Raw genomic sequence first — 21,404 nt, 5'->3', positions numbered from 1 at the left:
CCAGGTTATATACAGATGGCATTGGTTGTTCCTCAACGGCAGAGGCTGGACTTCCTGCGCATGATAAGAATTCATTGATAAAATTCATGATAAAAAAATTCATTTTTTATTGATAAGAGCCTACGGCAGCCGCACGAATAACGCAAGCCCACCGTACGCCCTACGTACGGTCGACGTGGAACACATCTACATCATGGCTACGGCTTGTCGAATTACTACGGCCAACCGAGAAATGAAAAAAGTCATAACTCCGTGCTTTAATTCCATGGAGACCCCTACGGCCTGTAAAAGATAGCCATACGGCGTAGGGCCACCCTGAGGCCACCTCAGAAACTATGCGGCCGCCGCACATTTCTGTCAATTCAGGGGAGGGTACGGCCGCCGTATCCTCGCCGAAGAGCAAATGTGACTTATGCTTAAGGTTTGATTGATTGGAACAAAATTTCCCCCTCTACATAGACGAGTGCGAGTTGCATTTACGCCTAATTTACATCATGTCCCTCGAAGTTAAAGGTCAAGGTCGAATGGCAGTCTTCTCTAAAAATAACTCGGTTTTTATTGTCATCGCTACATTTTGCCAATTCGGCATCATCTCAAAGACTGTTTGGTCTTCCAAGATGTACTTGCATCATCGTAATGTTCCTGCCCTGAAGTTGGGAATCTGATATTTGATTTTTGGCCTTGACCTACTTTTCCTATATTGTGACCTAATTAAGAAATTTTAAAAAAGACCTTTTTGCTCATAACTTGAATAATTTTCCTCTGATTTTCATGTTGTTGAGTTTTATGGATAGATTGTAGATGGGGACACGTTTTATTAATTTACACTCTATCCTTGAATGTCGAAGGTCAAGGTCATATAGCGGTCCGAAAAAAAATATGGCCATCTAATCATTGGATCGCGGGCCAAAGGTAAGCCGCAAGCGATCACCAAGGGGAGGCCGGGGAAGGCCTGTATATTACCCACTCCAAAAAGTGTGATGCAAAAGGTCCCTTCCTCCATTTATAAATCCCTTTACTCTTTCTCTCTGATGAAGGGTGAAAAGTCAAATACCAGCTGCTCCCCGTTTCCCACGTTGATAAACGTACTCTCATGAACTTTTATTTACCTTGTCCACTGATCCAGACCAACACTGGCCTTCACGGAGATTAGCATTCCGTCAGATATTTCAAACATAGGTTGAAAAAATAAACAGCTGAGTGCTCAAACAGCTTCAATTGTTTAATTTCTTCATATTGGAATTGAAACTAAACAAACATTTGAAGTGTGACATGACATCAATGTGATGGAGGTTTCCTCGTTTTTGTTTTTCATGAACCCGACCCTAGGTTACGGAGCAATGGACACTTGCGATGAAACCGAAGGGCAGCCCACAGAGGAAGTGACGATCATTTCGGATGATGAAGATGATGTGAATGACCAGACCAAAGTTGTTTCTGTTCCTTGCGAATGTGACCAGGAAGTGATGTCGGGAGAGACCAAATCGCAGCGAAACAATCATTCCGGGTTACTCGCTGAAACTCGGACAAAGGTGGGAGCGTGATTCGAATGAGGAGTATATTCAGCATCATCTTCATCTATATACATATTTTCAAGTGTTTGTTTGTACGTTATTCTTTCAGGGCCGAACTGTAGCACCGAGAAGCCCCAAATTTTAGATGTCGGGATTTCAGAATTTGGGAAAGGTGTCAAGTTACCGCATACTGGCCTTGATGTCCGTTGTGAGGCGACAAAACGCTGCTATGAAGTGTATGTGAAGATGTGCGGTCAGGTGGTGCTGCCACCGGCCAGCATGCAAATGGTAACCACCATGCGGCCAACAACTCCAAAGCTTTTCAACGTGTCCAATACATCCTGAAGCTACCGCTGGGAACATCTCACCCAGACGGACAGTGCCGGTTACCCACCCCCCCCCCACCCCCCACTCTTCCAGGGCACTGCCAGGTAGCTCCTGCTGGTATATAATATGCACAACAGTGGGATTTATCACCCCTCACCCAATATTTTTCGAACACATCCCTTCAAACTACCACCCATTATCCCCCCATCTCTTAAGTCCTTTCCCATGTAATCGATTCACATTCCAATCCCATGTAATTCATGGACTGCAAATGTACGTATTTTATAGATACCGATATTTTACGGACATGGAGGTATTTTTATAGTATGTACTTTGTAGATGTGGCTGCATTCTAAGTAGTACCTACTTTGTAGACATACTCAGTTGAATGACATTATGTGTGTAATACCGGCTACCACCAGGTGACGGTCGTGGTCTATGCCAGCACATTATGTGTGGACGGACAGACAGACAGAGCACCAGACAAATGGACCGAAATGCAATAACCGCTTCTCTGGTGAGAGTAAAAAATACCAAAAACAATGACAGTAAAATGTAAACTTTCACAACGGGAAACGTGCCTCATAAGGAAGATGGTAGGAAAGTTCTCAAGTTCAGGAACGACGACCAACTGCATTGCAAGTCGACCGGTGATGTCATTGACCCAGGCAAGAACTTCTACAGGCAAGCTGGTGGTATTTGTTTCAGATCAAGACCGTGATGTGTGATCAAATCTCGCCACAGATTGTTAGAGCACTGCTGAAACAGTAATTGTTGTTGCTTGAGGGTCTTGAACAAATAGATTGTCCACCACACATGCAATATGCCTGGTGTTGGCTTTAATGGTTTGGGTGTTGGGCTTGGGATCCAAGGATCCTGAGTTTAAATCCCACTCGGCTGTTGGATTAATACCAGGTAGGGTTGACTCTGCCTGTCATCCCTTCCAGGTTGGCAAAATGAGTGCCAGCTTGCTGGTATCCTGTGTCGGAGTGGCGACACATCCAGGTTTGTGCCCACTAGCCAAGGAGACTGCTGAGGGAGCATCAACGCTCTGCACAGAGTATGGTCCCAATGGATGGATGGATACGTGTGACGAGTCCCTAGTGTGAGAGTAAGACCCATGTTCATCAGACACCAACCACATGAACAACCAACTGAAACAAAATGAAGAGAAAATAGTGCACAAAATCAAAGTTATTGGTGGATTTGAAAAGGTTTTTGTTGTGAATAACCACACGCTGATGCTGAATGTAAGCTCTGCATTTACTGCTGAATACAAAGGAAATTTTCAATATAAATTCATGAGAACAAGCTGAAACTTCAATGGCACTCGGTGGAGCACATACCTCCACAAGGCTGAACAATTTACATTGTGTATCCCACTGGTAGGTCAGGTCTGAATCCGGACCTTAACCAAGATCGAATTGCTCGTTCTTGTCAACCAGCCAAAACATCCACCTAGTTTTGTCACCCATCCACAACGTTTCAGATATCGTGATTAAAGGCAGACAAACGGTGGTGAAAACTAAAAATACAAATGAATGAAAATAAATAAGTGAAACATGCAGGTGAGCGAGCCAAGACAATGGATAAGCGCGGTAATTTTCTGTGCCGATGGACAACGAAGCCGATACACCAGGAAAAAATCACAGAACCATCAGAAAGCATCTGTAAATGAAAATAAATAAATGAAAAATCAAATGCAGGTGAGTGACCCGAGGCAATGGGGAAACACGGTTCATGTGTTTCCACAGTGTGTAAACACACCCCACAAATAAATATATATATATATATATATATATATATATATATATATATATATATATATATATATATATATATATATATATATATAATCTTCTTCTTCTTCCAGCTGCTCCCATGAGGGGTCGCCACAGTGGATCATCCGTTATGATCCGCATAGTAATTTGGCTTAGTTTTTACGCCGGATGCCCTTCCTGACGCAACCATGGTCGCCTCTTATGACACAGGGATATGGTACACCTATTCTAACTGGGGCATACACTGGGCCCAGTAGACTGGTACTCACTTCGCCGACCTCGGAAGGATGACAGGCTGAGTCAACCTCCTGGTGTGGATTAATTCAAGCGGCCAACGGGGTTTGAACTCAGGACCTTTTGGATCCCAAACTGCGACCCGAACCACTACGCCAACACCAGGATATATGGATATATGGATATATATATATATATATATATATATATATATATATACATATATATATATATATATATATATATATATATATATACATACATATATATACATACATATATATATATATATATATATATATATATATATATATATATATATATATATATATATATTGTTACGGTTGTGGAAATTCGCATTACACCATAAAGAGACCTCAGGTGAGATTTCTCGGTAAGTCCATGTGTAGTTAGCCCAAACCCGTTGTATCGAGGGAATTTATGTGATTCATCCGGGCTGCGACGCTTTGAGTTGGCCATTTTTTCTTTCTCTATTATTATTTTCGACCATTAAGCCGCCAACAATGCAAACAGCCACTACCCTTACCTTCACAATTCCATCCCGCAAACATCGCTTCACCGCCATTCCCAAATGACACGATAACCATCAAACCACCACCGTAAACCCTCCACCACCTTCGCCTCTCTCCTTCACAACCAACAACCGCACCATCTGTGAACACTGAATGTCGGGCTGTCTCGGGCCCGTTCGGCGATTGGTGCCAAACGCACCGAGCCGTGAGCGCGAATGGCGGCCTTTCCCAGGGGAAAATTCGGATTCAAAATGCATCACGCCCACTTCCCCTCCGTCCAATGGGCGAACGCAAGGCGGCTTCGCCCCACCTCCAAGCGCGTGGATGTGAAGTCTGTTTATGCAGATATGCGGATCCAGGGAGGTTCACGCCCCTTTTTGCCCGACCAATGGCTGAATAGAGGGTGGCGTGGCCCCGCCTCCAATCGCGTTTTGATCCGCATATTTGCATATCGGCTCCTCCTGAGACCAATAAAGAGACGAGCGAAAGGCGACTCGTGAGGAGAGTGTGGAGCTGGTGGAGCTAAGCGTGAGTTGGGAGAAGAGCGGGGCAGAGCTGAGTGGAACTGAGAGAGGGTGAGTCGAGCTTGGAGAGAAGTTGCGGAGGAGTTGCAGGGAAGATGGCGGATGGCGACGAGGTCGCGGTGTGGGGGTCGCTCGACTCGTCGTGAGATCCAGGCCGACCAGCCATACCCCTCTCCCTGAGCATCAACGATTTCCCCCCCCCATTCGCGCTGAGATAGTGCCGAGGGGGGCCCCCGTTCCCCCCCCCCCACCCTAAACTTGGTGCCAACGGGACCGCTCGCACGGAGCATGCCGGAGAGGACTCGCCGACCACGCGAGGGCACGGAGTCGGGGCGCAGCGGCGCGAACATTGCGGCTTGCCCGCGGGTAAGACCTCCTTGGTCTCGTGGACCTGGCCGATCTTCCGGGATTCACGTACATTTGGCCTACGGGCCTGTCTGCCTCCTTCCCTGTGAGGGTGGCTTTCTTCCTTTGCTTTTTGCGTAAATGCTTGTGGTGGCGCCGTCCTTCAAGTAGAACTGTGTAAGTGTTGCCTTGTGTACGTGTGTAGTCGGTTTTAACTCTGCATTTGCTTTTTGTGCATTTTTGTATGGCTGTATATACGTGCTTGTCAGTGTGTGTGTGAATAAAATGCTTGCTTGTTGAACTGTTCCCGCTCTGCTTCGTCTCCTTCCTTTTTATTGACTCTCCATCCTGCATCGCGTAAGAGATTCGTCGTGGGTTTAAAACGCCCGGTAATTAATCGGAACCGTCAAGGCCGACGATAACTTCGCTCGGTTATCCCTGTAATACGGAACGAACCGCTTAAGCGGTTCGTGTCCGGAGTCGGCCCGTGGCGTGGTACGATCGCCCGGTCAACCACTCGCGCAGGTACTTAGGTAGATCGAATTTGGCGAGCAACCCTATCCTGCGCGGGTGGGCAATTGGCACGATCGTGGTGAGGTTAAACCCCCACCTGTGACGATCGTGACCCTCCGGGCGATAGCTCCAGGAGGGTCACGACTGAATTGTCCGTCCGGTGGGTGACGTGCGGCGATTCGAATTCCGTGGCCGATCGCACACCGGTGGGCGCGAATTCGCAACAATATATATATATATATATATATATATATATATATATATATATATATATATATATATATATATATATATATATATATATATATATATATATATATATATATATACATATCTCATCCTGAGCGAGTGCATTGTGCTCCATCGCCCTGAGCAAGTGGTTCACGCTCCATCACCATGGGTGAGTTGATGTGAAATAACACCCGATTTTTAGCCGTTTACCATATTAACGCATTGTTACGGCTGTGGAAATTCGCAAACCACCATCCAGATCCCGAAGGTGAGGTATCTCTTAAGTACATGTGTAGTTGCCCCAAACCCGTTGTTTGGAGGGAATTAATGTGATTCATTCGGGCTGCGACGCTTTGAGTCAGTCGTTTTTCTTTTTCTATCTTTTATTTCAAACAAAAACCAATGAGGACGCTTGGTGGGCTTTTCCCGCCTGCTTTTCGCGCCATTCTTCTCCGCGCTTGGTGTGAGGGAGGAGAAGCGGGGTGGGGCAGCTGGCGCCCGATTGGTGGATGCGTGGTGTGACGCGGCCGGGGAGGAGGAACGCCCCTCTTCGAGACCTTTCTCGAAGCGCCTCGAAGGGGGTGGAGCAAAGAACGGGGCGGAGCAACAGGGCGGAGCTCCGGGATATAAAAAGTCGGACACGGGCGGAGCGGTTTTGTGGTTGCTCTTGCCCTCTTCCTGTCTTCCGGCTCGCTCATCCTCTTCTCTTGCTGGTGGCCGCTGGCCTGGTCTGCTGTGGTGCCATTCCAAGACCCCGCTGGCAGGAAGGAGCGTCCGCCATTCCCCCCTACCTCGGGCATCCACGTTCCCCCCCCCCCTTCTATCCGCGCTGGGATAGCACCGAAAACTCCATCCGTGGCGTCGAGCGGCCAACACGTGCCGGCGCGAGGCATGCCGGAGAGGCCTCGCCTACCACGCTCGGGCACAGAGTCGCGGCCAGGCGGGACCACGTCGACGGACGTCGGAGAGGGACTCGACGGCCCAAAAGGGAAGTCACCTTTTTCTTTTCGGGGTTTTTGTATGGATCTTGTGGCGCCGTGTCTTGTAAAGTAAAACTGTATAAGTGTTGCCGTGTGTTCGCGTATTCGATCGTAGCTCTGCATTGTTGTTTTTGTTTTAAATTGATATATGTGCATTCTGACTGTTTGATTGTATATGTGTGCTTTTCGTGGGCTGGGTAATAAATGTGCATTATGTTGAATTGTTCCCCGTTTCGCTGCGTCCTTTCCTTCGTTTGACTCTCCATCTTGCTTCACGTAAAGGGTTCGTAGTGGGCTTAATACGCCCGATAATTAATCGGAACCGTCCAGGTCGACGATAACACCGCTCGGTTATCCCGATAGCACGGAACGGACCGCTTAAGCAGTTCGTGTCCAGAGTCGGCCTGTGGCGAGGTACGATCGCCCGGTCTACCATCCGTGTGGTCGAGGTAGGTCTTAGGTGTACTTAGGTAGTTCGAGTTTGGCGAACAACCCTATCCTACACGGGTGGCCGATTGGCACGATCGTGGTGAGGTCGAAAGGCCCTGGGCCTGGCTCTGGGCGATAGTTCCCGGAGGGTCACGACAGAATTGTCCGTCCGGTGGGCGAGGCGGCCTCCATTCGAGTCGAGTGGCCGATCGCACGTCGGCAGGCGCGAATTCGCAACAGTATTTTCGAAATTACCAAGCCAAATTTTTTTCCCACCCGTCACGTTTTGATCCTCGACAAACGTACTGAAATTGGTAATCACGTTGACTCCAACCTGCTGATTCCTTTAAAATTGCCGATATCAGCCAAGCGTATGTGTGTTTGTGTTTTTGTTTGTGTTTTGTTCATAAAGCATAACATACTCTCTCTGCTAACTCCCTGACCCCCACCCCTCTTTCTCTCTATTTCCCATCCTTGCTCTCCCCACTCCCTATACAGTGTAGCACTCTCCTCTCTCTCTCTCTCTCTCTCTCTCTCTCTCTCTCTCTCTCTCTGTCTCTCTCTCTCTCTCTCTCTCTCTCTCTCTCTCTCTCTCTCTCTCTCTCTCTCTCTCTCTCTCTCTCTCTCTCTGTCTCCCTCTCTCTCTCTTTCTCTCTCTGTCTCTCTCTCTCTCTGTCTCTCTCTCTCTCTGTCTCTCTCTCTCTCTGTCTCTGTCTCTCTCTCTCTCTGTCTCTCTCTCTCTCTGTCTCTCTCTCTCTCTGTCTCTCTCTCTCTCTCTCTCTCTCTCTCTCTCTCTCTCTCTCTCTCTCTCTCTCTCTCTCTCTCTCTCTCTCTCTCTCTCTCTCTCTCTCTCTCTCTCTCTCTCTCTCTCTCTCTCTCTCTCTCTGTTTCTGGACATATCGGACAGTGGTTATATCTGAGTGGTGTTTGTCTCTGCACGTATCCAGGTAGGGTTTGTCTCCGGACGTGTCAGGATGTTATTTCTCTCTGGACGGGAATTTCTGTCCGGGTGGTGTTTATTTCTGGACTTGTCTGAGTGGTGTTCATCTCTGGACAGCTTGGCTCCGGACGCGTCCGGGCAGTGGTTGTCTCGAAATGTGACTGGCAGTGTTTATGTCCAGTGTTTATGTTTATTTATGGATGCATCTGGGTGGTGTTTGTCTCCAGATGTATCTGGGCTGTGTTTGTCTCTGGACACATCCACACGGTGGTATTTATGTCTTGACGGGAGTTTATCTATGGACAGGAGTTTGTCTCCAGACGCAGCCGGACAGGAATTTGTCTTTGAATATGGCTGAGCAGTGTTTTTGTCCGGACAGCTTGGCTCCGGACGCATCTGGCAGGTTTTGTCTCCGGGCCGTGTTGATAGTATGACTGGTAGAAAATGGATTTCAGACATTATTTTGTTTCCATCTTCACTGTTATTCAATGCAGAATCATTTTGATGAAACAGTATGAATCGTGATTAACGCTCCACCACATGTCTGCCTTCCCTTCCTCTCACCTCACACTGTCTTCCCTTTCTCTACGCCTCCTTGTTTCCCCACCCCTCCTCGCTGCTTCCCCTCCACCTCTTTAGTACTCCAGTCAGGAAAGCAACAGGTGGGATTTGCTCATAAATAAATAATTCAAGGTGGGATGAAGGGAGTGGTGACGGAAAGTGTATATAAATAATGCAAGGGTGGGTGTTGTCATTGGAAGATGGTAAAGTGGATATAAATAAATAAATAAAAATTGGTATGTGAAAGTTGATGTTCGATGAAGTAAGTTAGAACCGGATGTTTTTTCAGGGTGCTGGTGATGGCTCGTCGACTCTTCGAGAAGGACACCATGGGATCATTAACGTACACCAACTCATGATAACAGACAGGACTCCAGTTTCACGTCCATCCGAAGGACGTCGCACACATTGATGAATCGTCTTGCCTGTGAAACATCTGGATGACGGTTTAGAGCTGGGTTGGGATTCGAACGCCTCGATTCGAATCAAATCTCGAAACATTTGATTGCAGCGTATCGGGGAAGTAAATTATAAGGCGTCTAAGTCGAGCCTCAACCGTGTAGTCAGACACCGAATACATGTACAAAAGATCATTATTATTATTTTGGATGTAGCCTGTGGCTGCTGGTTGCATCATTTTTCGAAGTGCAGCTGTGCCGCTGATGCAGTACCCCGTTGTACCAGTAAGCCGACACTCATTTAGCCCACTTCGTGTTGTTTAACTTGGCTTGAACTCAAGACCCGAAGATTTGAAGGCAGCCACCTTAACCATCAAGCCAAACACCGAGCTTACAAAAAGGTCATTATAACGAGAGATCACACCTTTACCTGTTCGACGACCCATCTATTCAACATACATTTGATGAAGGTGTCTTGGTTTTATTTTTGTCATGATTTTATTTCTTCTGACATCCATCAGGTTCACCTCGGGGTGAAAAGTTCCACCGATTCATTAATTATATATTCAATTACAGCTCCCGTGATCCTGGGATTGATATTACATCCGATGATCACGATTGTGAATTTGCAATTACATGTTGCACTGACCTATCATTTATTTTAATTTTAAATAATTATTGGTTGTTCGCAAGCTCGACGACCGTTTTTCTCAGGTTTTCCGTATGTCTGTATGTCTGTCTGTTTGTTTGTATGTAATGGACAGCTCTGGAGGCCGGAGGAGTCAACCGATTTTGATGAAACTTGAAAAAAACATTGAAAAAAAAAAAATGAAACAATGAAAAAACATTTTTTTTCGAAAATAAAAAATCGGCTTCCGCGCTTTTATACGCACTAAAATCAACCTATTTGTCAAAAAAATTTCAGCCCGATCCGTCAAAAACTGGATGACTAGTATGAAATTATGTAGCGACCACCAACGTTGCCTACCGGCTTGTAATCACTTTTAGTTGTGCTAAAAGTGATCAATAACTGCACGGATATGTGTCTGTCTACAGGTGAACTAAATAATTAAATGTTTGCACCTGTGGGAGGAAAAAAAAAAAAGGCAAATTTTTTTTCACGGCCCTTCCTTGGGACGGTCGACGAGACCTCGAGACGAGGCCCTCGAGCCCATCATATTGATTTCTCCTCTTCACCCCTGCCTCTCACACCATCGCTCGCCCACAAGCTCGAACGCCTTCACTTCCTGTTTAGTCGCAGCCGAGCAGGCACAGTGAGGCCTGTTGATGTTGGCCGCAGACAAACTCGCTCCGGGCGAGTAAAAGGGAAATGAGTGCGGGTGAAACCTCAGCACACTTCCGGCTAAAAGTCCCCGCACCCGCACAAACTCTGGGACATCCAAAGGCAGGCCTTATGGGGGCACTTAGTGGGAATGAGGGTGGTGGCCGAGCCTCGGATTACCCAGGTTGAGCACGAGGGCAACGCAAGTGCCGTCCTCGCGTGTTGTCGCCAAGTTTCCCACAGATCGTTTTATCTTATAGTTGTCCATTATCCGAAATGACTCCTCATTTGTTTAATTCGTTATGTTACCTGACACCAGGACTCGCCGCAACCAGAAGCCATTTCCTGATATGCCAACAGGATGGCAAGGTGCGTTCGAGCATTCTTTTCCTCCGGCTGATTATAAGCGAACAACTTGCTTCCTACTTGTCGGTTTTCTAATCAGTGTCACATTTGCCTCTCTGCAGGTAGTTCCTCTTGAAAGGGCCAACATGGTGGGCAGACGGTCGAACGACACTTTGGGGAACCCCCGAGAGGAAGCCGCACCTCACGTTGGAGGTGAAGCGTCTTCAACACCACCCTCAGGTCACCGTAATGAAAATCTTGAGGAAACCATTTCCTTCTCCAAAGCCACGTCTCTTAAGTTAAAAAAAAGCTCTACATATATATATATATATATATACATCCTTCACATGCATGACAAGGGTAATTCGTGAACAAATCAGCACAATAGGTCTATCTTGGAATTTCACTTGGGATCATGGGATAACTTGGGAATGTGAGCTGTGTGCTCAGATGGAATGTGGGAACACCAAGCAGTCGGTCATCATGATCTCATGTACCATGCTGTGTAGTCTACACAGAGTTGTCGATGCTTCCGTAGCAGTCTCTTGGCTCGAGGTACAACCTTGGTCGGGTTTCCGCTCCAACACAGGAAGTCAGGGCAGGAATATGGAATTTGTTCAGGATGCCGGAGATACCTCGCTGACTCTTCATGAAGGACACCGTGGGATCTGAAACGCCCGCCAACGAATGCCGGCAGATCCCGGTTTAACGTCCATCCGAGCGGCGGCACACACATTGACGATCGATCACTGAGATGACAGTTTATCGTTGGATTGGGATTCGAACCCGGGGTAGACAGTCTAGAGGGGAGTTTGCAAGCATCTTACCTCGCCTGCCAGCCCTGACTTTACATACTTGTTTGAAAAATGGACCATGAAGCAGTAGATGTATGTTGATTAATTTCCCAGTTAATACATGTGGGTGGCACCCATCAGGCCCGGCCTGCCTGTTCTTGAAGGACGCAGGCCGAAAAAGCTCCTCCAGTGACCACACCAGAAGGTGGGAATAATTTGGGCCAATTGAAGATTGCTGCCTTCACCAATCTTACTGGGAATGTCACGAAGTCGCTTTTACTGCCATACTGGTGTATCATTTCATATGAGGCTGCAAAGTGATAATTCAATAACGATCACACGGACAAGAAGATAGAGACACCACCAACCTTTCAATGATGGCGGAGTGATAAGCCCACAGACTGAGCTTCAAATTATCTTGAAAGTTTTGGTTTCCATGGCGTCAAGCTGGACAAGGTGTGAGGCGGGGAAGCCAGCCCCGAAGGGGAGAGCAGTACTTCATGAAGCTGAAGGTGAAGGCTTTGTCGGTGGATAGGAGTCCAGGTGTGCCAAGGAAGGACCTTATATAACAGAGGATGTCCAGTCGTTGACTGGCTTTGGAGGTTAACTTTGATATGTTGGTTTCCCCAAGAGAGATCATGGCTGATGGTGAGATCCAAGCATTTCAGTGATTGAACGTGTTCGGGAGGGTTGTGAATAAATTTGATGGGAGGGTTTGCCGTACAGTCCTTTCTGAGGGAGACAGTGGGAGTGTAAGGGATTTGTCAGGATTGAAAGACATATTCCAAGTGTATCATCAGTTTGTGAAAGTCTGAAGAGAGGGAAGTGGCTGCAGCCTTCATGTCCGAAGGATGAGGAACGTCACGGAAGACGGTGAAGTCATCAGCAAATAGATAAAGGGTATTTTCCAGAGAGTCAGAGGGATCATTGATCATTGTTGAAGATCAGAAATAGGACTAGGCCCAGAGCATGACATTCAGGGACTCCAGCCTTAACAGGGAGAGGAGATGAAAGGGAGAGGAGGAGATGAGAGGACAATTAAGACCATCTTGGCATTCCCTAAATCAATCGTGCACGGGGACGTCGTCATGAAATGGAATACGCCGTCAACTCCAACCCTGACCATCGATCAGGCAGATCGTTCAAAATCACCTCTCGAGGGCCCAGAATCCTGCCATGGCTTGTTGGAGGCAACAAACATGGCTCAGCACAGGAACAGTTTGTTGATTCACATGTTTCAAAGAATAATATGGATGAGCATCTGCACCATCACCATTCGACAAAGGCATAAGCCCGTGGTCGCCTCCTCGAATTATACACCATCAGAACCACCGCCGCCGCTTTTGACGCAACCCAACTTTTCCAGCACTGCCACTTTGAGTTCAGTGACATTGCACCCTGACCACTCTGGGAGGTTATCAACTCAACACGTCTTCGTTTGGCTGACCAAACGATCTGAATGAGGACATCCCTCTGGAAAACCATCCGCGACCCTCTGCATCTGTACGCATGCCGTTAATCAATCTGGGACTTTCATGGCATCACATGGAATGATGCAACAAATATGGAGGTCCTGGCACATCAAAATCTGTAATTACGTTTTGTGGAGCAACAAGTATTGCTGCTGCAGATATGTTCAAGACTAACGGCAGGGCCTGCAACACCAAACTGGACCTGCAATGACCGCAACATCTGAAAATGCTCGTTGAGAACAGCACCGCTTTAAAACGAAACCTCATTGAAGTCAATAAATTTGTCCCCCACATTACAAAATCTGACCTTCTCTTGGTTGTTTGTGGGGGCATGGCCCATGGGGGCTCTTATGAATCAGAGATTCATCAACAGTCACAAGGAGTGCACAAATAACTTGTCTTACAATTATCAAAACACGACTCATGGTTCATGTTAGTGGGTGAGCACCTCCAACCTCGAGAAACAAGGCAACAGTCTATGATTAGGTCTTCTTATTCTTCTTATTCTTTTTCTTCTTCACCACTTGGCTGCCAGGTAGCTGTCATTTTGTTGGGATGCCATTATTCCACTATGCCACTGATGCTGTGCTCCTATACCAGTTCACTGGTACTCATTTCACCAACCTCAGAAGGATGATAGGCTGAGTCAACCCCGCCTAGTGTTAATTCAGCAGGTAACGGGGCTTGAACTCAGGACCCAAAGATCGCAAGCCTGCCACCGTAACCACTAAGGTAACATCAGGCTTGATTAGGCCATGATGAGGCCTTACGCGAGAGACTCGATGGCTGTTCCTTGTTTTTCTTAGGGGTCGCACACAAAATACATGACGCTTTGGGGAGTTTGTGGGATATTTCCCGGTGCGTCTTCGAGTGGGGGTAGAAGGGTGAAAATTTATTTTTGGGAGTGTACAGCAGGACTTGCCAACATATCTACATCGGTCATGACTTTTGGCAACAAAGTATCCACTGATTTCAAGGTTACAACTATGTCTTCGAAATCGTACGTTGTGGTTATGGCTGCCAAGCAGCAGATTACAGGTGTCTGAATGTAACTCACCTCCCATTCGTCCATCACTTTTCAGAGGGACAGGATTCTTGCTGGTGGGGATGGAAAAAGATGGCGGACATTGAAATGTACCCGAATTCTGGCGTCGACCCCAGAATCGACGCTGCAGGCTCGGTTTCCAGGCGTGTGTCTGTCGGTGAGGACGTCGGTCGGGTGTCCGGCTCCATCCGCAATGCCACACCAACACGGTGCTGCAAAGCCGTTTGCAAAAAACACTACAGGTGAGATTGTTACCTCTCCGCTTCCACACCTTGCCTGTGGATTCATACCGTAATGTACATTTCTGCTTTGCACAGTTACAACCACAAATTGAAAACTGATCATAGGTTACAAAGTTAAATGATCGTGCCATGATCATCATTTGGTGTGCAGCCTGTGGCTACTGGTTTGCATCAGTGCTGGGAGAGCGGCTGCACCACTGATGTAGTGCCCCCTGCTGGTTAGAGCAGGAATTTGTAATTTGTTGGCGGTGACTGTCAATACCCTCCTGCTCTTTGTGAAGGACGCCAACGGACCTTTAACGTCCACTGACTGATGTCGGTGGAAGGGACGGCCAATTTAACGTCCATCAGAGAGACGGCACACTCATCGATGAATCACCCGACCAAAGAAACACTTTGATGACAGTTTATGGCTGGGTCGAGATTCAAACTCAGGCTAGACAGCTTCAAGGTGAGTGTGTGTACCTCTAGGTCTCGGCCATCCTTGTCAGTTCCATGCCATGACGTCACATCCGGATTAAAAGTAGGATTTTTTTTTTTCGTCTGCACATGCGGTGAAACTCTGCGGAGATGTTCCTCCTTTTTGTGTGTAGTTTTGAGCCGTGGGCACATTGATTGTTCCAGCCATGTGTGATTTGTCCTGATGCCGTAGAAACACAAGTCTCGTTATTCATGGTGTAAATCTTTTCGGGGGAAGGGGAGCGGAACATTTACCCTCAAACAACTCATTAATAAATATATCGGGTGGCTTTCAAATCCAAATCCGACTGAGTGCTGCAAATTTCGAGTGTATTTATGACCGTTTGCCTAATGCTCGTCGATGTGTTTTCTCGTGGGTTGCTAGTGCACAGTCAAGCAGAGGGCGAACTGAAAATGGAGGATTTCCCTGCCAGAAGTGCCCTAAGGCTTTCAACTGGCGTTCGAACCTCATTCGCCACCAGATGGCACACGATGGTGGGAGGCCCTTTGAATGCGCTGTTTGCGCCAAGGTGAGGCTCATACAGCTACATGGAAGTGCTGGGTAGTTTGTAATGCTCATGATTTCATCGGTCTGTGGTCCCACGCTCAAAATTCGAGGTTTTTTTTTTTTAATCAGAAACCATCTGTTGGAGATCCAATGATATCACAAATTCATTTTCCATTGTCTGATTTGAGGAAACTTTCCAAACTGGAAAGAGTTGGGAATCTTTTAATAATTCTTAGAGGCTCTTTTGGATCGGTGCTCAAAATTAACGATGTCCTCCAAGGTGGCTGAGCAGTTTACTCCCTTTGAACATCTTGATCCTGCTCAGGGATCGACCCGAAGAGTTGCCGAGCACACGAAGGATGACCCATCCGAGATAATATGGGACTTACTGGAAGCATCAGAGTGACAGCTCAGGTAGTTGTGCGAAATTAACTCCACATTCGTTACATCTAGTGGTGTCATCAGATGCCGAGCATTCAAATTTGCCGACGAGCAGTCAGGTATTTCAAGTATTTTCAAAAAGGTGATGAATGACCAGGTAATAATCCTGCTAGAAAGTATAAAATTGAAGAGTTGGATTCAACACGAATCAGGAATACAGGAATAATTTGGCATTTTTGGTTCAGAAATAATCAGATACTTTGTAAGTCTGGTGTTGGATTAATGGTGAAGGTGGCTGGCGAAAGATCGAACAGTCCTGATTTCAAGCCCGTGTCATTCCATTGAATATACATCTGGTGGGTTGACTCAGCCTGCCATCCTTCCGAGGTCGACGAAATGAGTAGCAGCATGTTGGTAACAGAGGGCGTTGCATCAGCGACACAGCTGTGCCCCCACATAATGAAACAGCCAAATAGTCACGGGCTGCGTACAAATAAATAAATGAGATACTTTGATTTAGGACATGGAATGTGGATTCCACTAAATAAATGGACCCAGAGTGAACATTCGCTCTGTCCTAACATAATTAAAACATCCAAAACTAGAAGGGCACTCGTTCGAGTGCATACCTCCGCCACGTAATGCCTGATCCATGAGAACATATCGGGCCCAATACATTTTTGAAATAACATGCTACGTATCGTTTTTGGCCCTATCTCTTAATGGTGAAGAATCACTTAAAAAAAAATTAAATAATTCTCGTATCCAGATCCGGATCGTCACCAAAATCTCATCATTTCGTCCTTGTTACACACCCAACCTGCCCACCAAATTTCATTTGGATACACCCACAACTTTTTGAGATATCCCACACACAGACAGACAGAGAGGGGTGAAAACATCACCTCCTTCACCTTCGGTGGTGGAGGTCATCAATTGGTAGAAACCTGCCTTTCTTCAATAGTTATTTAAATAGGCAAACTTAACAGGAAATGGTAATCAAACTAAAAGTATCACGTCTTCATCTCGGTGGAACGACCCTTGCATGATATCCCATGCTATAGAAAAGTTTCCAGTCGAAGGTGTCAGTTTTTAGGCACCATTGTATTTGTTTGTGCCTCAGCGTGTGAATCATGCGACTGTAAGGTACAACGTGATCAACCTTTCCTGTTTTTTAACAATGTCAAAGCACGGTGCATACGGCCCCAACTTCATTTCAAATAAATAAATAAATACATTTTAAAAGGTGCAGGAATCGTGTTGTGTCCCGAAGTTGTCAGGAATGTGGAGATGACATGGGCGTGATGGGCCCAGTGTCCTTCTTCGATGTTTAAATTTCCTTGGGTGTTTTCATACAATCCCAAGCCTGGTGTTGGCTTCGTGGTTCGGGTGGTAAGGTTGCTGATTTTAGGGACCTGAGTTTGAGCTCCTTTGGCTGATGAATGAACACCAGGTGGGATCGACTAAGCCTGTTATCCTTCCGAGGATGGTGAAATGAGTACCGGTGTACTGGTTTAAGGGGCACACACAGCATCAGTGGCATAGTAGCATCGCAACAGAATGACAGCTACCCGGCAGCCAAGTTGCCATACGCAAGAAGAAGTAGATGATACCATTCCAACTTTCACAACTTTTGTCACACTGTTAAGCAATTCATGAGAAATGTAAAACAGCAGCAGAGAACAACAGGCGGGGCAGATGCAGACTTTGAAACTGAACATCATCTTGGAGGTAAGGTGGACAGCAGAGGGGGTGATCAGATACAGGAAAGTATTGAAACTTGTACAGATTGGGCAATAGATTGGCAGATGGAATTCAACCTGAACAAGTGTCAGGTGTTGGGGATGGGGAAGAACAATGAAAATAGAGATTACAGGATGCAAGGGGTAATTGTGGAGCGTGTCACACAGGACAAGGATCTGGGGGTGGTAAGAGATACGGGAGGTAAACAGGCAGCTATAGGTAAGGCAAATAGTGTTTTAGGTTGTATTCGGAGGGGGATCAATTATAAATTCAAAGAGGTGGTGTTAACAGTGTACAGGAATTTAGTGAGGACCACATCGAGAATATTGTGTGCACTTTTGGTCACCACAACTCAGGGGGGACATCGATGCCATCGAGAGGGTTCAGCGTAGGGCAACAAGATTGATTCCAGGCCGAGCTCGACTCAGCTATGAGGAGTGGCTGAAGGAGACAGGGATTTATTCACTAGAAAGGAGGTGGTTATGAGGATATATGATTGAGATGTTTAAGAGAATGAAAGGTGGAGATAAAATAAGTGAAGATTAATTATTCAACAGAGTAGACAATGATAGGACCAAGGGCCTAACCCTAACAGGGTTTGTTAGGGTTAGGGCTTCGGTTCGCTGTTCGAGTTAGGGTTAGCTGTTCGGGTTAGGGTTAGGGTTAGGGTTAGTGTTAGCTGTTAGGGTTCGCTGTTCAGGTTAGGGTTCGCTGTTAGGGTTAGGGTTAGTTAAGGTTCGAGTTAGCTGTTAGGGTTAGGATTTGTTATGGTTAGGCTGTTAGGTTTCGGGTTAGGGTTAGCTGTTAGAGTTAGCTGTTCGGGTTAGGGTTCGCTGTAAGGGTTAGGGTTAGTTAAGGTTCGGGTTAGCTGTTTGGGTTAGGGTTTGTTAGGGTCAGGCTGTTAGGTTTCGGGTTAGGGTTAGCTGTTAGGGTTAGGGTTAGTTAAGGTTCGGGTTAGCTGTTTTGGTTAGGGTTTGCGAGGGTTAGGCTGTTAGGCTGTTAGGGTTAGGGTTCGCTGTCAGCCTGAGAGTAAAGAACAGGAGAGTTAGGACATTAGTAAGGTCGGGGACTTTCACTCAGAGAGTAGTTAATGCATGGAATGGTCTCCCTGGAAAGGTGGTTGTAGCAGAAACAGAAGATAAGTTTAAATTGGAATTAGATAGGTACCTGGAAGTTATGGAGATAGAGGGGTAAGAGGACGTTGACAGGACTTTTCGGTAGTTTGAGCATTAATGGGTGATTGTGTGTGTGTGTGTGTACAGAGTGCCGTTGGTGGGGGTCTTGTCAAGGGGGGTTGTGTGGTTGATGTTGTGTGTGTTTCGGCCAGGCTCATGCCCCCCTCCCATGAGGGGAAGAAGAAAGAGAAGAAAAAAAATACAAAACTTAAAAATAAAATAAAAACATTTAATTTTTTTTGTTGTATTTTCTTCCTTGGATTTTGTGTGGATAAATTAGTATGGTGTTCACACGGGCATGATGGGATGAACGGCCTCCACCTGTGTTATATTTCCTTGTAAGTCCTTGTAACACTCAACAATGATTTTATTTATTTACTATTTATTGCAGTTTTTTTAAATAGCTGATGGCTTGTCTGAGTGTGTGTGTGTGTGTGTGTGTGTGTGTGTGTGTGTGTGTGTGTGTGTGTGTGTGTGTGTGTGTGTGTGTGTGTGTGTGTGTGTGTGTGTGTGTGTGTGTGTGTGTGTGTGTGTGTGTATGTATATATGTAGATATGTATATATATATTTATAAATTTATATATATATATATATATATATATATATATATATATATATATATATATATATATATATATATATATATATATATATATATATAGGATGTTTCCTTCTCCATCCATCTCTGTGGATAATAAGATTTGCGCTTCTTCTTCATTTCCATGGAGCACAAGACTGCAGGGCTGCATCACTGGCTGAGGCTGTGGCTGTGATGCTGATGCAATGCCCTCTGCTGGTTATGGCAGGAATTTGGAATTTGTTCACGGTTTATTTTTTAATTTTTTTTTTTTTCTGTTGATATTCCACCGAAACCAGACTGCGAGCCACAGAAGGTGCAAGGCCACAAAAGACGAAAGGAAGAACGATCAAAGATGAAGGAGGTAGAAATTCATATTGTCCCTGAACCTTGATTTGTGCCGTGCCAGCGATATCTCGCCGACTCTTCGCGAAGCACAAGATGGGATCTTTGACGTCCATAATCTAATGCTGGCAGACGAGTTTCTCAGTTGAATGTCTTTCTGAGGGATGGCACACACATTGATGAATAGCCTTTGACATTGTTCCCTCCCCCACCGAAGGTAAATGGAGGTTGTGTTTTCACCCCTGTCTGTGGATCTGTCTGTCTGCCTGTGAGCAGGATGTCTCAAAAAGTTACGGATGGATTTGGACAAAATTTGATGAACAGATTGGGTGTCTGACAAGGACGAATTGATTCGATTTTATTGAAGTTCTGAATCCAGATACAAGAGTTTTTTTTTTAATTTTGAAATTGATTTTTCACCTTTGAGAGATGTGGCCAAAATGATATATAACATGATGTTTCAAAAAAGTTGGGGACGGCTTATAACAAAACTTGGTGGAGGAGTTGGGTAAGTGACAAGAACAAGCTGATTCGATTTATGTTCAGGTCTGGATCCAGATCCGACCCTTCAGTGGGAGACAAAACTTAAACTGTTCAGCTCGGTGGAGGTCCGCGCTCAACCAAGTGCCGTTCTAGTTGGGAATTAATTCAGAGTCATAGTCCTCTTTGTTGAACATGCTATCACCAAGCTGTTATGCTAACCAAACCTGTGCTGCTTTCTCAGCTGGTTATTTCACACGTGCATCCAATCCTTGCGATCCATACCGGGGTATTCATGTCAGTGCAATTCCAATATGTATGATTGTTAATATGATTTGTTGTTGGTTTTTCTGTTTAAGAAGCATGTGGCTTTCCCTGCCTCCTGTGCTGTTCCTCAGACATTCACTGACCCATCAAATCTCCAGCGGCACTTTAGATCACGGCACGGCGGAGCGCATAGTCACTGCTGTGGTGACTGTGGGAAGAGCTTTGCGACAGCCTCCGGTTTGAAACAGCATCGACATGTCCACAGCAGTGTCAAGCCATTTCGTTGTGAGCCAATTTTCTTTTTGAAAAAAGTAGAATAAAACAAAGATTGCTTGTAAAACCTGAGTGTGAAAAAAGAACAAAAGTAAAACTCCATTGTCATTACATTTGGAGCCTTCTATTTGTTGGGTACTACTAATTGTGGCAGCAATTTACCCCCACCCTTCCGCAACTACATCACCAGAGAATCCTCTGCAGTTAGAGTACTCAAGCCTTCGCAAAACAGAAAGTATTTGCTTCCATAAACAAAGCAGACTTCTCAGTAGGTTGGGAATGATACCAACAAAAACTGCTGAGCAACTCTCGCCGACGATCTGCCTGCCGTTAAGTGATGAAAATGGAATGATGGCTGACGGAGGCATGGAGCGTTCGGGTACTCATACATGTGCTGTGTGTAAATGTCTGCAGCTGTGAAGGAACCCGGGTAGGGTTTGAAACAACAAAGAGCTCGTCTTCAGTTCATGAATTTGGTAGCTTTACGTAGCCTTCTATGACGAGAAAGGTTGCTTGGCGATTTAATTCTATGAATGTTGTTCTTCCTTGGAAATGAATGTGCATGACGGCATCCTCTTCCTAAACAAAAAAAAGCCCCATTTTGTCCACATTAAAAACTAGCTGGGGAGGCAAAACTTCCACAAGGACATTAAACTTAGATGGGATTTCAGCTCCTGTAGGCTTGTCCGCGCTCGCAGCTTCACCA

At 46.0% G+C, this 21,404-nt stretch overlaps 1 protein-coding gene across 5 annotated transcripts in view; it reads left to right on the top strand.

The window, feature by feature from the left end:
* LOC147029158 (uncharacterized) overlaps positions 1 to 21,404 on the top strand; it is a 117,491-nt gene that overhangs the window by 65,968 nt on the left and 30,119 nt on the right. For 2 of the 5 annotated variants that reach the window (XM_085876270.1, XM_085876266.1), the window contains exons 2-6: positions 1,330 to 1,532; positions 11,060 to 11,177; positions 14,286 to 14,490; positions 15,335 to 15,479; positions 20,557 to 20,710. In XM_085876270.1, coding sequence (XP_085732396.1) covers positions 1,330 to 1,532; positions 11,060 to 11,177; positions 14,286 to 14,490; positions 15,335 to 15,479; positions 20,557 to 20,710 — 825 coding nt within the window. Of the gene's footprint in view, positions 1 to 1,329; positions 1,533 to 8,348; positions 10,962 to 11,059; positions 11,178 to 14,285; positions 14,491 to 15,334; positions 15,480 to 20,556; positions 20,711 to 21,404 lie in introns of those variants that run through there. The other 3 variants (XM_085876267.1, XM_085876268.1, XM_085876269.1) reach the window with 3 other exon arrangements.

The sequence above is a fragment of the Eptatretus burgeri genome, chromosome 4 (genome assembly GCF_056783735.1).
Source record: "Eptatretus burgeri isolate ZD-2024b chromosome 4, Ebu_testis_v1, whole genome shotgun sequence".
Classification (NCBI taxonomy): Eukaryota; Metazoa; Chordata; class Myxini; order Myxiniformes; family Myxinidae; genus Eptatretus; species Eptatretus burgeri.
The sequence above is the reverse complement of the archived record's forward strand: the minus strand, read 5'-3'. Positions and strand labels throughout refer to the sequence as shown.